General features: G+C 39.7%; 1 protein-coding gene across 1 annotated transcript in view; it reads left to right on the forward strand.

The window, feature by feature from the left end:
* Positions 1-965: 965 nt before the first annotated feature.
* Positions 966-18,878, forward strand: part of PSMB2 (proteasome 20S subunit beta 2) — a 32,192-nt gene continuing 14,279 nt past the window's right edge. Inside the window, exons 1-3 of the mRNA XM_045782315.2 lie at positions 966-1,192; positions 6,181-6,303; positions 8,828-8,898. Coding sequence (XP_045638271.1) covers positions 1,102-1,192; positions 6,181-6,303; positions 8,828-8,898 — 285 coding nt within the window. The 5' untranslated portion in view covers positions 966-1,101. The remainder of the gene's footprint in view (positions 1,193-6,180; positions 6,304-8,827; positions 8,899-18,878) is intronic.

An 18,878-nucleotide genomic window follows, 5' to 3' on the forward strand; every position in this document is an offset into this window, starting at 1 on the left:
AAAGAGAAAGGGAGGTGGGAGAGAGACTCAAGAGACTTCTTCCACAGTGGAGTTTAAGAAAAGAATCTTTCTAGGATGATGGATGCATCTATGTTCTTAGTGCTATGGTTGACTTAATGACCTTACTTGCCCCTGGCATCCATCCCATGATAGATGGGCTGCCCCTCACCCCTCAGGCTCCATATTCCTTCACAGGCAGAGAGCTGTTAGAAACATTCTGAAGGGAGTGAGGACTACAGATTTCTGCAAAAGCAAATGAATTGCACAGTTGTGTTGGAAATAGAATTGCAACTGTTTTGCCATTTCTCAGGAAGCTAGTAAGGCTGGCACGAAGACCAAATTGTAAATGTTAGAAACTAATCATGGAATATTTCGGATTTTCCCAGAATGGCTGCAAGATATAAAGAGATGGCCAAGCTTGTTCCTATTTAAAAGAAATGAGAAATCCATCAGCATTGCAAAACATTCAAACAATACAGAGGTGTATAAAATAAAATGTGAGAGTCCTCCCTTCAAGTCTCTTACCAGAAGTAACAATTGCATATAATTTGAAATGGGGACATGTGTAAAGATCTTTTATAATTAGTCTTCATGCTTAGATCTTTAATTCAACCGTATTTTATTTTTGTGAAACATGTAAATAGGGCTCCCGTCAAGTTTATTTTTCTGTAATCTGGCTTTCAAGGGAGTTTCTGGAGATATTTTACCGAGCGAAGGCAAACAGCCATTTAGGAACGTTCGCCCGTCTTTTTGGCACCCACACGCGCTCGGCATCTGATATGTAGTGTGTGGTTTTATCCCCACGCGAGTTTTAAATTCAATTTATAAGTAAAGAAACGGGGCGTTACCTAAGGAAAGTAGCCCGTAGACCAGACTCGCCAGAGAACCGACAGGCCAGAAGGCGAGCGTGCGCCTCAAGGCGCCCGAAGCCTCGCCCACTTTCCAACCTCTCGCGACAAATGTGCGTCATCCGAAAGCGCCGATGGCCCGGGCAGTCGCGCGGCCTGTGTCGCGCGAAATCTTCGCTCGGCGGTGCTGTCTCACCGGTGAGGCCGAGAAGCCGGCGAGTCCCACACTCTGTCCTCTCGGCCTCCCGCCACTATGGAGTACCTCATCGGCATCCAGGGCCCCGATTATGTCCTTGTCGCCTCCGACCAGGTGGCCGCTAGCAGTATTGTCCAGATGAAGGACGGTGAGAGGAAGCAGGGGAGGCCCGGCCGGGCCTGGGTGTAAGGGCAGTCGGAGGGAGTTCGGGATGGCGGGGGTGTTGGGTGAGCACCGGGGAGGTCTGGGAGGTGGAACCCCGCGTGTCCTACTCTGCACTTGCTTATTTTTCGGAACGAGGAGACGGACAGACTAGCTTAGGGCCTTGGCATTCGCTCCTCCCAGGGCTCCGAGGTCAGTGCTCTGCTCTGGCCTTCGCTAAATGCTTCCTAGGCGGCGAGTTGCCTGTGAGAATTCAGTTTTTAAGTGTTTAAGCGCCTGCTGGGCACCAACCTCCCTAGATTCCCGAATCTTTGAATAAGTTTTCCTGCTGTTGTCGCTACTAATGAGGTAAGTTTGCTAGCGGTGTAAGATGGGATCCTCGGGAGACTGAGACTGTGGGACTAGAAACTTGGCATTTCTCTTCCGCTGCCTGTACCTTTCCCTTTCTCAGCTCTGATCCCCCTTTTCCAGTTTTCCGGGACACTGGCTGCCAAGTTTTCCTTGTATTTAAGTACTTAGTGGAGCTCGCAAATTGGAGCCTTTTGACTTATTTGCTTTGTGACTTTGTACAAGTTATTTCACAGTGGCCAGATTTGCTCATCTGTTAAATCAGGTTAATAATACCAACCTCACCAGCTTGTTGGGAGGATGGAGTGAAAAAGTTTGGTGCAAATGCTTAGTGCAGTGACAAATAGGCAGTAGAAATAATACTAAGGACTTATGTAACAGGGGCTGTTTTAAGTGATTTTCATTATTTCATTTAACCTTTTAAGACAGGCACTATCATATTGCCATTTTACAGATGTTAGTTCTGGGGCCTAGGATTTAGAAACTTGCCTAAAACCACAAGAGACAGAACCCAGGTGTAAATCTATGCAGTTTGACTCTGATCTTTTCCCATAACTGTTATACTGTGCTGTCTCCCTGTAGATAGTACTTAATAATTTTTTAAATTTTTTCTTTTTGATCATGGAATCTAAGAGTGTGTTTTCATGATTGACCATAGACGTGCTATTGTTGAAAAAGTATTATGCTTTGGCTCAGATGGCTTCATGTTTATTTGACAAATAGGTTTTAAGCACCTGTGTTGCCATTACTGTGCTAAGTTCTGAAGGGATGCAAGAAGAATAAGATGTGGCCTGTATCTTAAAAGAAATTACAGTTTAATAAGGGACTCAGATGTGTGTACGAATAATTATAGTACAAGCTAGAAAATTATGCTACATATGAAAAAAACCCAAACTTCTCAGGTAATGCAAAGAAAGAAGAGATTATTTTTAGGTAATTCAGAGGAAGAAAAGATTCTTTCTGGTTGTAGAGATTAGGGAAAGCTTTGAAGGCAGGTTATAGTTCATCTTTAGTTTAAGGAAAGGAAAATTATTAAATCTGGGATTTTCTGAGGTATGTGTCCATCACTGTTTTTATAAGGGACGGGCATCTGATTGTCAGGCTCTCATCACTTGGGGAGATGGAAAGAACTCCGAGGGACTTTGCTTGAGTTTGTTCGTTAGTTCGTTCTTTTTTTTTTTTTTTTTAAGGATTTTATTTCTTTATTTGAGATAGAGTGAGAGAGCAGGAGCAGGGGAGCAGAGGGAGAGGGAGAAGCAGGCTCTCTGCTGAGCAGGGAGCCCGATGTGCGGCTTGATCCCAGGACCCTGGGATCATGACCTGAGCCAAAGGCAGCCGCTTAACCGGCTGAGCCACCCAGGTGCCCCTAGAAGTTTTATTTGCAAATCATACTTTCCAAAGGAGTCAGTTTGTTTTAAGGGTAAATCTGTCCATTATTTTGAATACTAAGACCTTTGATATACTGGTGATTTTAGCATGAAGTAGTGTCTGGGTAGAACAATAACCAAGTCAGTACCTTTACAAGTACTCTATATAATCCACATAGGGGTGTAAGACATTAAGAAAACAAGGAAATAAGTACTACAAGACGATTTTGTGTGATAAAAAGAAGTATCACTAGTCAGTATTAGTTTTTAAATTAATGATTTCAGGAGTAAAGCCTAAGGATATTCAGAAAAAAGAAAGATCACTGTGGTATGGAAGAAAGATGAATTTGAGTTAGTTCTTGAAAAATGGTTGGAAATAATTACACTCAACTTTAATTTTCCCTATAGTCTTTTCTGGTATAAAGTGTTTTATGATAGGAGCTTTAAAATTCTACGAGGACTTTTTCCTACCTTTCATGTCATGAAGGACCTTATGTAGGGTAAGCAAGAATGCTGAAAATGAGTAACCTTTTGGGATTTCTTTTCTCCAGGTATAAAGTAAGAATGATAATTGCAGTCAATTTTTTTGGTTCGTCACTTTGTAAGATATTTTGATACAGAGAAGATATTTCCCAGAGTTTGCTTGCTTATGAAAGTGCCGCAAGTCTTGAGTTTGATTGTATGCTACGTTTTATGTCTCTTGTCTCCTGGTCTGCATAGAAGTGCTTTTAAATTACTCAGAATAAGGCACCTGGGTGGTTCAGTCAGTTAAGCATCTGCCTTCAGCTCAGGTCATGATCCTAGGGTCCTGGGATCGAGTCCCATGTCAGGCTCCCTGCACAGTAGGGAGTCTGCTTCTTCCTCCCTCTGCCCCTACCCCTTGCTTGTGCTCTTTCTCTCTTGTTCTCTCTCAACTAAATGAAAATGAAGTCTTTAAAAAAAAATTACTCAGAGCCCTTAAACCCACACAGAATGCTTTTTTTTTCTGAATTCATATAGTGTGTGTAATCTGAGCTACATTGAGTAATACTGAGTATGATGATATTGTACATGTATAGTTTTCTCTACCTATGAGTTAGGTAGGGGTAAGTGATAGTATAACCATTTTATAGACTTGGAAACTAGGGCCCAAGTTCAGAGTGCTGAGCCCAGATTATAAGGAAGGTCTACTGGGGCACTTGGCTGGCAGTGGAGCATGCAACTCTTGATGTCCGTGTTGTGAGTTCAAGCCTCACCTTGGTTGCAGAGCCTACTTAAAAAAAATAAAAATAACCAAGGTCTGTTGGGTTCTAGTACAATTGGTCTTTCACACTATTGTATACTGATGTTCGTTTTGTTGCCCATTTGTTTCATCTATGTGGATCTTGTAAGTTCTTTGTCAAGGTTCAGAAATTCCCTAGTGCTATGCGGGCTGTTTCCTCAGAGGGCCATGGGAATCTATACCATCTCCCCTTACTACTCATTGGACGCACAATAAATGTTTAAAAAACACTTTTGGCCTTGTATTAAATTCATTTCAAAATTGACCAATTTACTGCCTAGAATTTTAGCATTTCTTTTAAATGTGACAGTAATTCTTTGTAAACAAGCTTTTTTCTTTCCAAAATAAAAACACTTTTTGGGGGGCACCTGGGTGGCTCAGTTGGTTAAGCCTCTGCCTTTGGCTCAGGTTGTGATCTCAGAGTCCTGGAATCAAGCCCTGAGTTGGGCCCTCTGCTCAGCAGGGAATCTGCTTCTCTTACTCTCCCTCTGTGGTTTCTCTCTCTCTCAAATAAATAAATAAATAAAATCTTTTTAAAAACAAAAAAAACCCCAGCTTTTTTTCTCATTATGAAAATAATGCAAACTTACTAAGTAACGTGTTCTTATAAAAATGGTACAGGTTTAGTATAGGCATTTTAGGAAATGCTAATAAGCAAAAAGAAAGAAATAAAAATTGCCCAGTGGCATCTAATACTCTTCTAGTCCTTTTTCTTTGCATAGATAGTAATATATCCATAAGTGAATTTTTTTTAACACTTTATTTATTTTTTGCGACAGAGAGCGAGCACGCGCAGGAGCGCGTGGGGGGGAAGGAGAGGGAGAAGCAGACTCCCTGCTGAGCAGGGAGCCCAATGCAGGCAGGACTCAGTCCCAGGACCCTGGGATCATGACTTGAACCGAAGGCAGCCTCTTAATCCACTGAGCCACACGGGTGCCCTGAATTTTTTTCTTTTATGACCAAGTTTGCAAACTAACAGTCTTTAAGTCTGTAGCCTGTAACAAACAAAAGTGTGTTTGTTCAGGAGTTTCAAGGCAGTTTGATAATATCTACAGGTATAATTGGTGTGTTTTTTCCCCAAGTCTAAGAAGCCATATTTTGGTTCTACAACTCTCAAACATTTGTAGAATATTTGACTGTAGCATTTTGTTCTTTAAATCCTATTAAGGGATTTTGACATTTCAGAAGCTTTCAGACAGGAAACATGTCTCCCAGGGAAGATTATTCAGCACTATTTGAAAATGAAAAGTGAAAGTGAGAGTGAGATAGGGAGATTTAGGCTTTTTCCGAAGCTACAGACTGAATATGGAGTTTTCTTCCTTAGGCATTAATTGCTATCTCGATATTTGTTTATCTATGTAATCTGAATGAGTCTGGTTTAACTAGATAAGATTAGACTATTGGGATTTTTGAGGTATTTTTAAATAGTGTTAAGATATTTGTTAGAATTTTTGCTCTGGCAGTCATTTTAATTTTCTCTTTGCTTTGGAAATGGTGTTGATTTACTTTTTAAGGTGATTTATATTCTCAGTTGATTTTTTTGTTCTTTCTCGAGATGACTCCTTAATTTTTATTGTAGCACTGGTCCTTCATATATGCTTTTGTGTGTGTATAAGTAAAATAACATTTGTATTTTAGAGACATTTCAGGGCTTTGAAATCATGTACCTAAAGACAATGGCCATTGGCTTGATTCCTTCAGTTTCTTTGAAGGTTTGGTTTTTGCATTTCTAGTGCCTTCAGATGTATTTAACTGTTTTCAATTGTCAGTGCTCAAATATATTCTCCAACTGAGATTGACCTTAATAAAATACGCCAATGGGTTTAGCATGGAGAGTGAAAGAGAATAATTAATACAGTTGCCCATTGAAGTCTTCTAAAAACAGTGATTAGTAAAATTATTCAATAGAGTGATTGATAAACCTGTTTGTGGCTGCCTGTACAATAGCAGTAAATTTCTGATGAGGTAATTTTTAACACTGTTTTTTTCTTTGAGCAGATCATGACAAGATGTTTAAGATGAGTGAAAAAATCTTGCTCCTATGTGTTGGAGAGGCTGGAGACACTGTACAGTTTGCAGAATATATTCAGAAAAATGTGCAACTTTATAAGATGCGAAATGGTGGGTAATACTTGGAATGTAACTGTCATTGATTTGTCTTTAAATACTATCTACTGGCAATTCTACACATGAGCAGACCAGTGTGGTCATATTTTTTTTTGAATCTTCCTACTTTTAAAACTTTTAGACCCTCCTGATCCTAAAGATTTTCTGCAAAAATCCCAGAGCCAAAAAGAGAACCATTATAACGCTGATACTTGAGGGCCACCTTGGAGATGAACATGGCAGTATCAGACTTTTTAAGTGTTAGGTATTTCAGAGGATGTTATTTGAGCTAAAGTATATCTGAACCTCAGAGCTAAAAGACCTCAGATAAACTTGGTTTTACTATTTTTTTTTTTAATGTGACAAGTCACTTAGCCTCTTTGGGTCTTTATTTTCCTCACATCTAAAATGGGATAATAATAATATTAATGAATAATATGTAAAATGTTTATAAACTTAATGCTCTGTGTAATTTTGGGAGATTTACTGTCATAGAAGAGTTCTGCCTTGCCTTTCTGGTAGATTCTTGTTTAGGAAGATAATTAGGATTTTTGTGAGTTCCCTTGGGGGCTAATGAGCTCTAATCCTCATTAGAGGATTCCTCGCTAGGATTTCCTCATTAGAGAAAGCCTCACTATCAGATAATACTAGCCACTAGCTTTATGACCCAGGAAAGTTTATAGTGACACCCTAGCAGAAAGGACCTTACTTCAGTTACTTACTTCATAGTTTAGTACACTTATAATTTTTTTTTAAAGATTTTATTTTTTTGACAGAGAGAGACAGCCAGCGATAGAGGGAACACAAGCAGGGGGAGTGGGAGAGGAAGAAGCAGGCTCCTAGTGGAGAAGCCCGATGTGGGGCTTGATCCCAGGACCCCGATATCACGCCCTCAGCCGAAGGCAGACACTTAACGACTGCGCCACCCAGGCGCCCCAGTTTAGTACACTTATACACAGCACTGATACAATGTGAAACTGTGAAAGAACTTAATTTGAATATAATGATATAAAATGGCTAGATATGACCCATTTATATAGATGTTAGGCAGCAAATTGAGCATCATGCATTCAGTTCCATGAATACTTTTGAGGGCCTCCTCTATCTTAAGCACTCTGGCTAGTACTACAGAGAATTCAAAGATGAAAAAAGAACCTAAAGCACGTGGCACTCAGGTTTAAGCAAGTTGAGAATATTTCAAGGATTATTTTTTAGTGGTTCTCCACTTCATTTCTACATGGCAGGCGAGGGATGCCAGTAATGTTTCTTAGTTACAGTAGCTACAGCAATATTTCACTGCCCTGTCCTGGGAGAGGGAGGGAGAGTTAACAAGAGTTGAGAGGGTTGCTTGTTGCATGGGTGTTAGGGTTTAAAGTCAGTGCACAAAACAAAAACCGTGTATGATTAAAATGGCCTTTAAAATCTTTTAAATTACCTGTCAAGTGTAGTTTTGTGTATGTAACCCTGCACAGTAATTCTTATGCATATTAAAGGTCAAGAACGGAGGTAAAATAAGGGAAAGGAGGAAAAATCTGTATGTAAATAGGTATCAGACCTTTCTGCCTTTACAATAACTGTCAAATCCTTAGTGGTGTTTAGGGGATTAGGTGAAGAATTGAAAAATATTCCTGCTTGTTCACAGTTGTTTGCATTATAATTTCATATGCAGTAATAGACTGGTTGTGAGGATGAAGTTCAATAAACTGTGAAAGCACCTGGCACAGACCCTGAAACATAGCTGCTGTTCAGTAAATATTTGTTAGAATTTTAATCTAAATCTTACCTGCTGTAACACTGGTGTTTGATAATAACTTAACCATGTGCTGTCTTTCCAAAGTTGCATTTTCTGCATGGGTCTGCTCAGTTGTGGGTCGTTTGTGGCTTTTGACTCTAGATCCCATTTTACTGGAGGGGGTTAAGTTCCAGAGGGAGTGCATTATTAAATGCACATATGATGGCATTCCTCTGGGCTGTAGTGTTGTCATTATAACTTTTTTTGAGAGGTTTTATGCTCGAGATACTCTATTTTTTAAAATGTTGTAGATAGTGATGGAAACATTTTTTTTCTGTTGCTTGTACTTTTGAAAATCATATTTAATAAAGTTATTTATTTTTTAAAAGAAAACCTTTAAAGTATGACCCTGAGGCCATCCTAACTTCTAGCCTCTCTTTTCCCAATATTCTTTTTAAATAAACTTTAAAAATCAGCACCTCGAGACCTCTTTCTTTTTTCCCCAATACCTATGTATTTGTACCCCCTTCCTTCTATAGAGGAAACCACAGTCTGTTGATGAATGACAGCTTACGCAAGGCTTGGTTCTGTGTTGCGGCCAGGAATTACTGTCAGTGCTGACGAGCTATTTCACCACCGTTGCATGAGGAAAGGGACGAGGAGGATTGTACTCCTCTTTCTGTGTACTTTATGTACTCTGGGCATACAGAGAGTGGAAGGATGTAAAAACAGGAGTAGTAGAATGATTTGGGGTGCTGTTATTCCTTCTGCTTCACTTTAAGTATGACTGTTTATCTCTTGTACCAGGTTATGAATTGTCTCCCACAGCAGCAGCTAATTTCACACGACGAAACCTGGCTGATTGTCTTCGGAGTCGGGTAAGCAATAGAGCAAGCAGCCTTACATGAGAGCAGAAAAATCTGTGCTTATTCTATATTCTTATTATACATTATATTATGCATGTGTAGCATTTTTGCCCTTTTTTGGACTTCCTAAGCCCTTCTCCTTGGTACTTGTTCGTTCTTCAGTCTCTTTGGACTTGTTTTCTTTTTTTGCATAGTTGCTAATTAGAGCCTGAAATGCAAATATACACTCCCAGAGAATTTGGATGGGGCACACCAATATGAAGGCCTGTGAAAGCCTTTAAAAATGTGTTTTCGAACTGTTTTCATAGGAAACCATGTTCCTTAATTCCTGTGGCTGAAGGTTCTTACATGGTAGTGGAGGAGAAACTTTGAAAATAACAATGCAAATTTCATCTTTTTTTTTTTTTAAGATTTTATTTATTTTTTTTGAGAGAGAGAGAGTGAGAGAGAGATCACAAGCAGGTGGGTAGAGGGAGAAGCCGACTCCTCGCTGAGCAGGGAGCCTGATGCAGGACTTGATCCCATGACCCTGGGATCATGACCTGAGCCAAAGGCAGATGCTTAACTGACTGAGCCACCCAGGTGCCTGCACATTTCATCTTAAGATTATGTGTCTTTCTATGATTTTTCTTGCCAAAGCACACAGATTTATTCTTCTTTCCGTACTGCCAAGAAAGTTCATATGATTGCTAAAGGTGTGTATTATTCCCTTCCCACAGGGACTAAGTAAATGGAGCCTTATCATGTGACCTTACCCCCTGTGCCTGTTTACTCATCTATGAAATCGAGATAACTTCCTAACCCCACAGGAGTGCTAGGAAAATGAATGCTTGTAAATCATAATATTTAACATTCATATGACTTTTGCCCAAAGCATTTTGCTTAATAATTTAATCTACTTGCGATTCCGCTGAGATATATAGTAGTTAATTCTCTATCACTGATACGGAATGAATGGCATAAAGTGGCAAAGGGACTAGCTGCAGGTCACACAGCAGGTCAGACAAAGCGACAGTAATGGTGCCATAATTACTTGACTGTTCTGCCTTACATCAGCTCCTTGTTTTTTCGGTAGTGTTTCTAGAACATCAGTGCTATTCATATTTTTATTATGGTTTTAGTTTCATCTGCACTTGCTTAAGCTGAATTATGACAGAAATCTAAACAAGTACAGGTGTTGTTTTTTTTAAAGTTACTTCAGAATGTCTCAATAAAGAGAACTTCTTTTTCTCAGTGCTACCTTTGGCCCAGGGGCTTGTGCAATATAAGGATCATGAGGTTTGAAGAGAAGCTAGAGATATTTTGGCGGGAAGGAGGAGACAGATTTACCTACATTGTTTTGATTTAGGTAAAAGGTCAGTGGCCTTTTCTCGTTCACTGCTCTGTGAGAGAGGAAAATGGGTCAGATATGACCTTTCCTGCCGCTCAGAAATTCCTGCGGTATTTGGGAAAGAGTATGTTGTGGCTTGCTGTGTAAAATATTCCTTCGACTTGTCAGGCCGAACTAGAATAAGAATTCCAGCTTTGGGTACAATGAAGACCTCGTCATAAATACAGCAGACATTCAATGACTTCAGCTCCTTTTAGAATTGAGATAAGCGTGGCAGTGTGCTTCATGTAAATGCAGTGGTTCGGGTTAATCTCCTTGCAGAAATGTTTGCTGTCTTAACAAATAAATATGCCTTGTAGACAGTGACATAGGGCTTTAGTAAATACTGACTACGTCTGCCTATGGTTCTGAGCCCAACCTCTGCTCCCCCACCCATCTATCCACTTAGATTGTTAGCTCTAAAATATGAGTTTATATTTTAGTCATTTTATTCTGGGGAGAAAGGTGATGATATTTTTTCAGTCTTCTAATTAATAAGTGTGAAGTCACTAGATTTGGTACAGTTATACAGTTACACCAGTTGGCACATGAGACTTATTTCAGGTCAGCCAGTTACCATGTATAACTTTGTGTCTATAGCTCAAATTGTCTGATTTCTAATTTGGGGTGTGTGTGTTTGTTTGGGGGTGGTATTTGGTTGGGAGGACATTTATTTATTGTGGAGTATATAATGAATTTTTTGTAAACTGGTTCTTTAAGATGCAAGCACATTTAGCATTGCGGTTAAGCACTGTCTCTGGAATTAGACTGCCTGAGGTTTTGTTTAGTTTTTTAAAGATTTTATTTATTTATTTATTTGAGAGAGAGAGAAGAAGCAGGGGAACGGGCAGAGGGGGAGGGAGAGGGACAAGCACATTCTGTGGTGAGCACGGAGTGGATGCGGGGCTCAATCTCATGACCCGGAGGTCATGACTTGAGCTGAAGTCAAGAGTCAGAGTCAGATGCTTAACGAAGAGTAGGATGCTTAACTGACTGAGCCACCCAGCTGCCCCCTAGACTGCCTGAGTTTAAATCTTTGCTCACTGACTTACTGGCTGTGTGTCTTTGGACAGATTCTAAGCTCAATTTCTCTATTTATAAGATAATAGCACCTACTTTACAAAATTATTATAAATTAAATGAAGCAATCGTGCAAAGCTGTTAGCACAGTGTGTGGCACATATGACTAATAAATGACTTGCTTCTCTGCTGCCATTGCTGCTTGGTTGAAGAAGCAATTTAATAGGTATAAGTTAGTTTTTTATGGGAGATTCTTCGTTGTGCTATTTTAGTTGAACTTATTTGCTGGTAAAGAGGATATAAAGAAGTATTGATATGGATAAGGAAGATGGAAGTAAAGCAAAATTGGTGATTTATTATGTGCAAGGCTTTGTTCTAGATCATCACAGTCCAGTGTGGTAGCCACTAGTCATAAATGGCAATTAAAATTTTAAATTATTAAAATTAAATAGAATTTAAAATTTGGTTCCTAGGTGATAGTCTCTGGAACTTTGAATGAAAAGTAAACTTTTATTTCTATAAAAAAATTTGGTTCCCCCCAAAAAAGAAAATTTGGTTCCTCAGTCACATTAGCCACTTTTTAAGTGCTCAGTAGCCACATGTGGCTAATGGCTACCGTATTGGAAATTGCAGATATAGAACTTTTTCATCATCATAGGAGGTTCTCTTGAACAGTGCTATTATAGATAGTTATATATGTGACTTTATTTAATGCTTACTGTGACACCATAAGATGAATGTTATCCCCATTTTATTTATAAGCCTATGTAGACTGGTTAGTAATAAAGAGGTTAAGTATTTCTGTTATGTGTCCAGATATACCAAAGACACATGTATAGCCTGTAAAAGTCTAAGGTAAGATTCTAAATTCAAATACCATATTCTTTCATACTGTCTCCTTAATTAGTTACTGGACTAATGTACAAATATGTTTGTGTGTTTGGGGAAGTATAAAATTTCCAGTTCCATTAAAGTGTCAACATCTCCATATAAGGGGCACCTGGGTGGCTCAGTGGTTGAGTGTCCGACTTGATTTTGGCTCAGGTTGTGATTTTGGGGTCGTGAGGTCCAACCCTGCATCCAGCTCCATGCTCAGCATGGAGTCTACTTAGGGTTCTGTGTTTTCTCTCCCTTTGCCCCTCCCTCAGTTCCAGTGCACGCATGCACATGCATTCTCTCTCTCTCAAGTAATAAAATCTTTAAAAAAAGACCTCCATGTAGGATTATTATATAGATTAGGTAAAATATGTGCCCATTGTAAGCGTTCAGTAAATACTTGCTGAATAGGGGCATCTGGGTGGCTGGTTCGGTTAAGTGTCTCCCTTCGTTTCAGGTCATATTCCAGGGTCCTGGGATTGAGCCCTGCATTGGGCTCCCTGCTCAGCAGGGACCCTGCTTCTCTTTCTCTCAGCTCCCACTGCTTGTACTCTCTCTCTCTCTTGCTCTCTCGCTCAAATAAATAAATAAAATCTTATATATATATATTTATTTGCTGAATAAATGTCATGCAGTTGGTCCACAGATACCACTGAAAATGTTATTGTACGTTTATATATTAGAAGGGAATTTTATTAAAATATTTTTTTAAAGATTTTATTTATTTATTTGAGAGAGAGCAAGAGAGAGCACATGCGTGGGGGGGAGGGGCAGAGGAAAAGGGAGTGCAGACTCTCCACTGAGCACGGAGCATTGCAGGGCTCAGTCCCAGGACCCCAGGATCATGTGAGCCAAGGTCAGGTGCTTAACTGACAGAGCCACCCAGGCTCCCTTCATTAAAATATTTTTAATAAAATATTTTTAATGAATGGATGTTACTTCACCATATACTATGAAATTAAAGATGAAATCAGCAGGAAGAGATGGAAAAAAACACACAGAACGGGGGAAAAAATCAAGAGGCTTCATTCTAGTTTTTATTTAGATGTATGTGTACATTGAGTTGATCTCCCCTCTCATTATACCCCAAGAAGCAGGAAAAGGGCTTATTAGGCTTTTTGCTATGGGTTTGACTCCCCAGTTTTGATTATTTATGAGGCTTCTTTGAGCATGGGTTTTGGAGTCACATGTATCAGAGTTCTAGGCTGTTCTCTCATATGTACTAGTTTCTGTGGTCTTCACTAAGTCACTTAATGTTTGCTGAGCCTCACTTTCTTCATCTGTTAGGAAGGAAGGAGTGATCAAATGTGGCAAATTACAAGAACTGAGAATTAACCATTGGTTTAATAAAATATATTTTGAATAAGTGAATGATACCTCCCTGAAAATAGTCAGTCAGTCTTTCTTTTTTCTTTCTTTTCTTTTCTTTTTTCTTTTCTTTCTTGATTTTATTTATGTATTTGACAGAGAGACAGACAGCCAGTGAGAGAGGGAACACAAGCAGGGAGAGTGGGAGAGAAAGAAGCAGGCTCCCAGCGGAGCAGGGAGCCCGATGAGGGGCTCGATCCCAAGACCCTGGGATCATGCCCTGAGCTGAAGGCAGACGCTTAACGACTGAGCCACCCAGGCGCCCCTGAAAATAGTATTTAATAATGACTTCATCATTAAGAACATGGTATCTGGATTTTTAATAGGATTATTTTGAAAATTTTGTAATGGCTTATAGGCATAGTTTGCACTATGCTTATTTAAATTCTCCTTATGATTTGATTAATGGGCTATAGAAGAGAGAGTGGTTAAGTAATGGGGCTCTTTCTTGCTTGAAATGAATTAGGTGGCATGTTTGGTATAGTATTTGAATGCCCTAAGATTATCTGTTACTGTCCACCCAGATCTCCCATTTCTCGTATGTGGAGACCGAGATAGGAGCCAGCCAAATCTGATATCCTTGGGGAATGTGGCACGGCAAGGCTTAGAGTAGAATGCTGCCCTCCATGGTATGTAATCTTCAGGGCTTTACTACTGCTACTCACTGGCCAAAGTGTTCTCATAGAACCTTTTCTGCCAAGTACTTGGGGAGCCTTTGGTAATTTATTTTTTTTATAGGGCTATACTTGTTATTGCTTAGCACCTAAAAAATGGAAATAACGAATTGGAAAACTATCAGCCAGCCTAGTGTGGTGGTTTTCAAACTCTATTCCATGAAGCTGCCACAGGAGAGTCACCAAGGAAGACCAGTGTGGTGAATTTCAGCACAACTTTTATCTATTTTATATATTGGAATTCCATGTAAGATTTTATTTGCAAAAAACAGCTTCACGGTCCCCTTCCTGCCAAAGTTTGGAAACCAGTGGTGTAATTGGAAGAGCCCTATTTCAGGAAGTTTTAGCACCAGCTCTCTTGTGAGGTAGTTGAAAAAACATTGGAAGAAAGAGAGAATTTGATTGGATAATTTCTATGGTTTCTTCTAGCTCCCAAATAGTATAATTTAAAGATCTGATATCAAGACCATAACCAGACTTGAATTTACTTTTTTCAGGGAAAGGTAAAAAATGTGTCAGAAAGAATTTCAGGTATTAGTCATTTTTGGAAGTGACCATGACATTTCCCAACACTCTGGCCTGACTTTGAGTGTGTTTTGTTTGGCTTATAGTAGGCATGGCTAGTGTGGTCTTGTCCTAGAAGAATCCTGGTGCTTTGAGCCCCTAATCTGACCTCTAGGGTTATTGTCCTCTTGCCTTTGGTGGCTGGCACAAAGACATCATCTGTTTATTGTTATCAGTGAGGTCATGTGACGTTGTGAGCAGATGGCCCTGGTGAAACCTTGACTTTGCAGGTCTTGTCCTATAAACACGACCAACCATTTGTTACATATGATTAAAATATCACTAACAAGGGTAATTTCACATGCTTTTTGGCGAATGTGGTTAGCAGGATGTGACATGACACAGCACTACCTTCTTCCTCCATGTGCCATCTCCCTTGAGGCCTTGTCTCCCCTGCTCACCCCCGTCTCACCCATGCCCTGGATTGCCTTCCAGCTCACCTGCTCCAGATGGGCGGCACAGTGGGAGGACACTGGCAAAGGCAGATGTGTTTATTTTCCGGAGACAAAATGTTTTGCTGCCACAGATGGCAGTGCCTTCGAGCAAATGGCAGCCTTTGACACCACTGCCACACGGCCTGGGCATCTTGACAGACAGAGCTGGCTTATTTTTGGTGATGGGGAAATTGAAAAAAAAAAAAATCAAGATGTTCATCTTGAAACTTATGGAATTTCAGTGCAAGCAGCAGTTCTTTTAGACCTGGAGAACAGTTCTTTCCCACCAGATCTCAGTCAGCTAGTCAGCTAACTAGATTTTTCATGATGGGCCAAGAGTTATATGTCTGTTAATTATTCGTTTCCTAGCCCGAATAGGACGTACAGTAAAAACTGAAAACATGCGGCTACATTGAGATGGATATTCAGTGGTACTGTAAAACACATGTGCGTCCCAGGTCACATCTCACAGGAGTCTCTTAGGATTGGAGGTGTCTCATGTCTGCCCCGTTGGAGATAACGCTGTTCTATTTTTAGTGGTCATTTTGACAGATATGCCTTCAAGTTGAGATGTCTTAATTAATATAACAACACTTTGTGCTTATAGTGTTTTCCTACCAAGAAGAATAAGAATTCTGACAGCTGCCCTTTAAAGCAGTTTGCTTATACAGTCATTAGGGCTTGACTAAGTCCATTAGGAAGACAAAGACTTGGATGTTGAATCTTTGTACTTACTCATCTTCTAAGAAAAGAATGGCTTAAGAAGATCCTTCTTTGAAAGTTACTGGCTTTATCAGGAATCCTTTTTTTTTTTTTTTTTTTTTTAAATATGTGCTGTTTTTCCCAGCCCTAGTGCTGATAGAGTTAGGAGCTTGCAGGTGTAAAGTCCTCCTCCCTCCCCCTCGCCATCTCTCTCCAGGGGGTTTTATGTGAGAAGGTGTTGCTTTCTCACTCAGAGAGCATATATGTGCTACCCTGTTGGATGCCTGCTGTGAGCAGAGAGAACCCCTGTTCGGGTTGAATGGAATGAGCTTATTGGGTAGCTGGGATTGTGCAACCCCATAATGTCAACTTTTCACTTAAAGCGTCTTTCCTACCCACAATGGGGTTGAAGGTAATTGGTCTAAATTCATACTGTTTTGAAACTTGTATACTGAAAATTATGCGATTTCCTATTAAGGCCTGGTTTAAGCCAGGAGCAGCAGAGTACTCTATCTGCTTAGTAAAAACATGCTTTTATTTTGAAAATGTTTACCATTAGAAGTACAGGTTTACCCTACCTTTTAGGATTGCTTTAAATCTGGTCTGTGTGGGCATTCCCTCACACATACTCACAGATACAAATAGACATATACTCTGATGTCTTGATGCCTCTTCCTGTGCACCCCGTCCCCCCAACCACCCACAGTCCCTAATGCCTTTGTTTTTTGTTTTGTTTTTTTTTTTAATTTTAATTCCAGTATAGTTAACATACAGTGTTATATTAGTTTCAGGTATACAATGTATGATCTCTTTTTTTATCCTGGCCCAGGATCATGCAGGCATATGAATTCAGGGGCTGATCCCACAAATTCCGTGGGGTTTTCCTGTACTCTCCCCAAAACCAGTTATCTAAAGTGAAAGACAGTGGGAAGTTTTTTTTTTTTTTTAAGATTTTATTTATTTCAGAGAGAAAGCACACACAAGTGGGGGTGGGGGTAAAGGGAGAAGCAGACTCCCCGCTGAGCAGGGAGCCCCACGTGGGGCTTGATCCCAGGACCCTGAGATCATGACCTGAGCCGAAGGCAAACACTTAACTGACTGAGCTACCCAGGCACCCTGGACAGTGGGAAGTTTTTGAAGGGGGAAGGAGTTCACCGTTCTGTTTTTTAACCTAGGAGATAGTTACATGTATACTCATTTTATTCATTAAGCTATGGTGTATATTTTATGTACCTTTATATGTATGTGTTACTTCACAAAAAAAAGTTTAAGCAAATAAAAAGAAGGGTAAAAGGGCAAGAAAGCATAACACATTTTTTGAAAAGTTGAAGAAAATAAATTTGTTCAGATTTACCATTGCTTTGGAGAGTAGACCATAGAGCAAATAGGATTGATTAGTTTGGAAAGAAAAAAGGCAGGGAGAGGAAATCTGAGTCTTTATAAACTGAAGTAACCTGCCAAAACTCTGCATTGTCTTTCTGATGCCTCCTCATGTGTGCAGTTGTTTATAGCTGAGAAGTTCCACAGGTGCTGATGGTCATCTGTTCAGTAAATCTACGGCCTGCATTGTCCTTGGGGCTGAGGAAACAGGTGCAGAGCTCAGTGAGTGCCTTTAGCTGGAGAAATTGCACTGCAGAGTGACAAGTGCCACAGTGGCCATACAGATAGATAGATGCTCTGGAAACAGAACCTAACCTGAGTCTAAAAAGAACCAGCTGTCATTAAGGCAAAGGTGAAGCAAAAAAGAAAACCAGAAGCACAGATCAGAGACGTGTGTTAGAGTGTGTTAAGTTAGGCACAGGGGTTTTCTAATGATGTTTGGAGCGGGGACGAATAGTTCTCTAAGTCTCCTACTCCTAATATTTTAGCGTTTTAACCAGTTGGATACTGTATATAAATTAGGGCTCCACTGATTGAAAAACAAATATAAATACATAACTCTATATGGTTTTTACTATGTATTCTACATATATAAAATTCACAATCTAAATAGTTTGTTAAATATAGCTGAGATTTTTAGGGGAACGGAAGAGATTGAAACGAGAGAGGTAGTCCATGTTATGAAGACTTTGATGAAAAAATGCTAAAGCAGTGGAACTCTCTGGAAGCTTGTTGACTAGGAGGGGGTTAACATGATCAGATGAGATTTGGTTAGACCATTGGCTCCTCTTTGATGAAGTGTTTGGGGAAAGAAAAGAGAAGCAGGGAGACCAATGAGGAGCTTCCATGTCAATTGAAGAGGTAAGAGTAACTTGCGTTGAACCTTGGCTACGAATGGGGAGCACTGTGTTCTAATAGAAGGGCTCCTAAACACTCTTCTCCCCAGAATTTCCTTAGTATTCTATATCTGGTTGCTGTGGACATCCAGAAACATACACAATCGTGTATAGTCCTAAATAGTCTTTCCCGGCAGACTTATTTATTAACTCAGGAAGGTGAATCAGCTCTGATGTTCAATGTCCATAGGTATTCATGGGCGTGCTTAGCATGTGCAACCCGATATCTGCCTTGTAGTGTACAAAGCATGGCTTCTGCACTTGAATTTTTGAGAACTAACTTAACAGTATATGGAATCTTAAATTTTCCCTGGAAACTGCCAGCTCATGAAAAAATTCAAGTGGCCTTGTCGCAGACATGGTGTTGTTGGTTTTACCATTGCACAATCAGCAATTTTATTTTGATGTTATTTGGGAGAAAGCAGTATTTTTGATTAGCAAGTAAAATTAATGTAGAAAACAAATACCGTGTTAACTAGTTGGTATAATAAGGCATCTGTGCCATGTTGCATTTCAACTCATTAAATTTCTAAACTTCTAATTACGATAAGATTACAACTTTAATAGGAGAACTGTTCAAACTTGGGGTTAGTGATGGCTTTAGAGAAGTAAAATTTACAGAAATTTTGGAATTATTGAAGGAGAACTTTAAAATCTAGTTTTGCTAAAAATTGAAATATGCACAATGTTCAATTTTTTTGCTCCTAAA

This window comes from Ursus americanus, chromosome 33 (genome assembly GCF_024610735.1).
Source record: "Ursus americanus isolate L20-20 chromosome 33, mUrsAme1.1.p, whole genome shotgun sequence".
NCBI lineage: Eukaryota > Metazoa > Chordata > Mammalia > Carnivora > Ursidae > Ursus > Ursus americanus.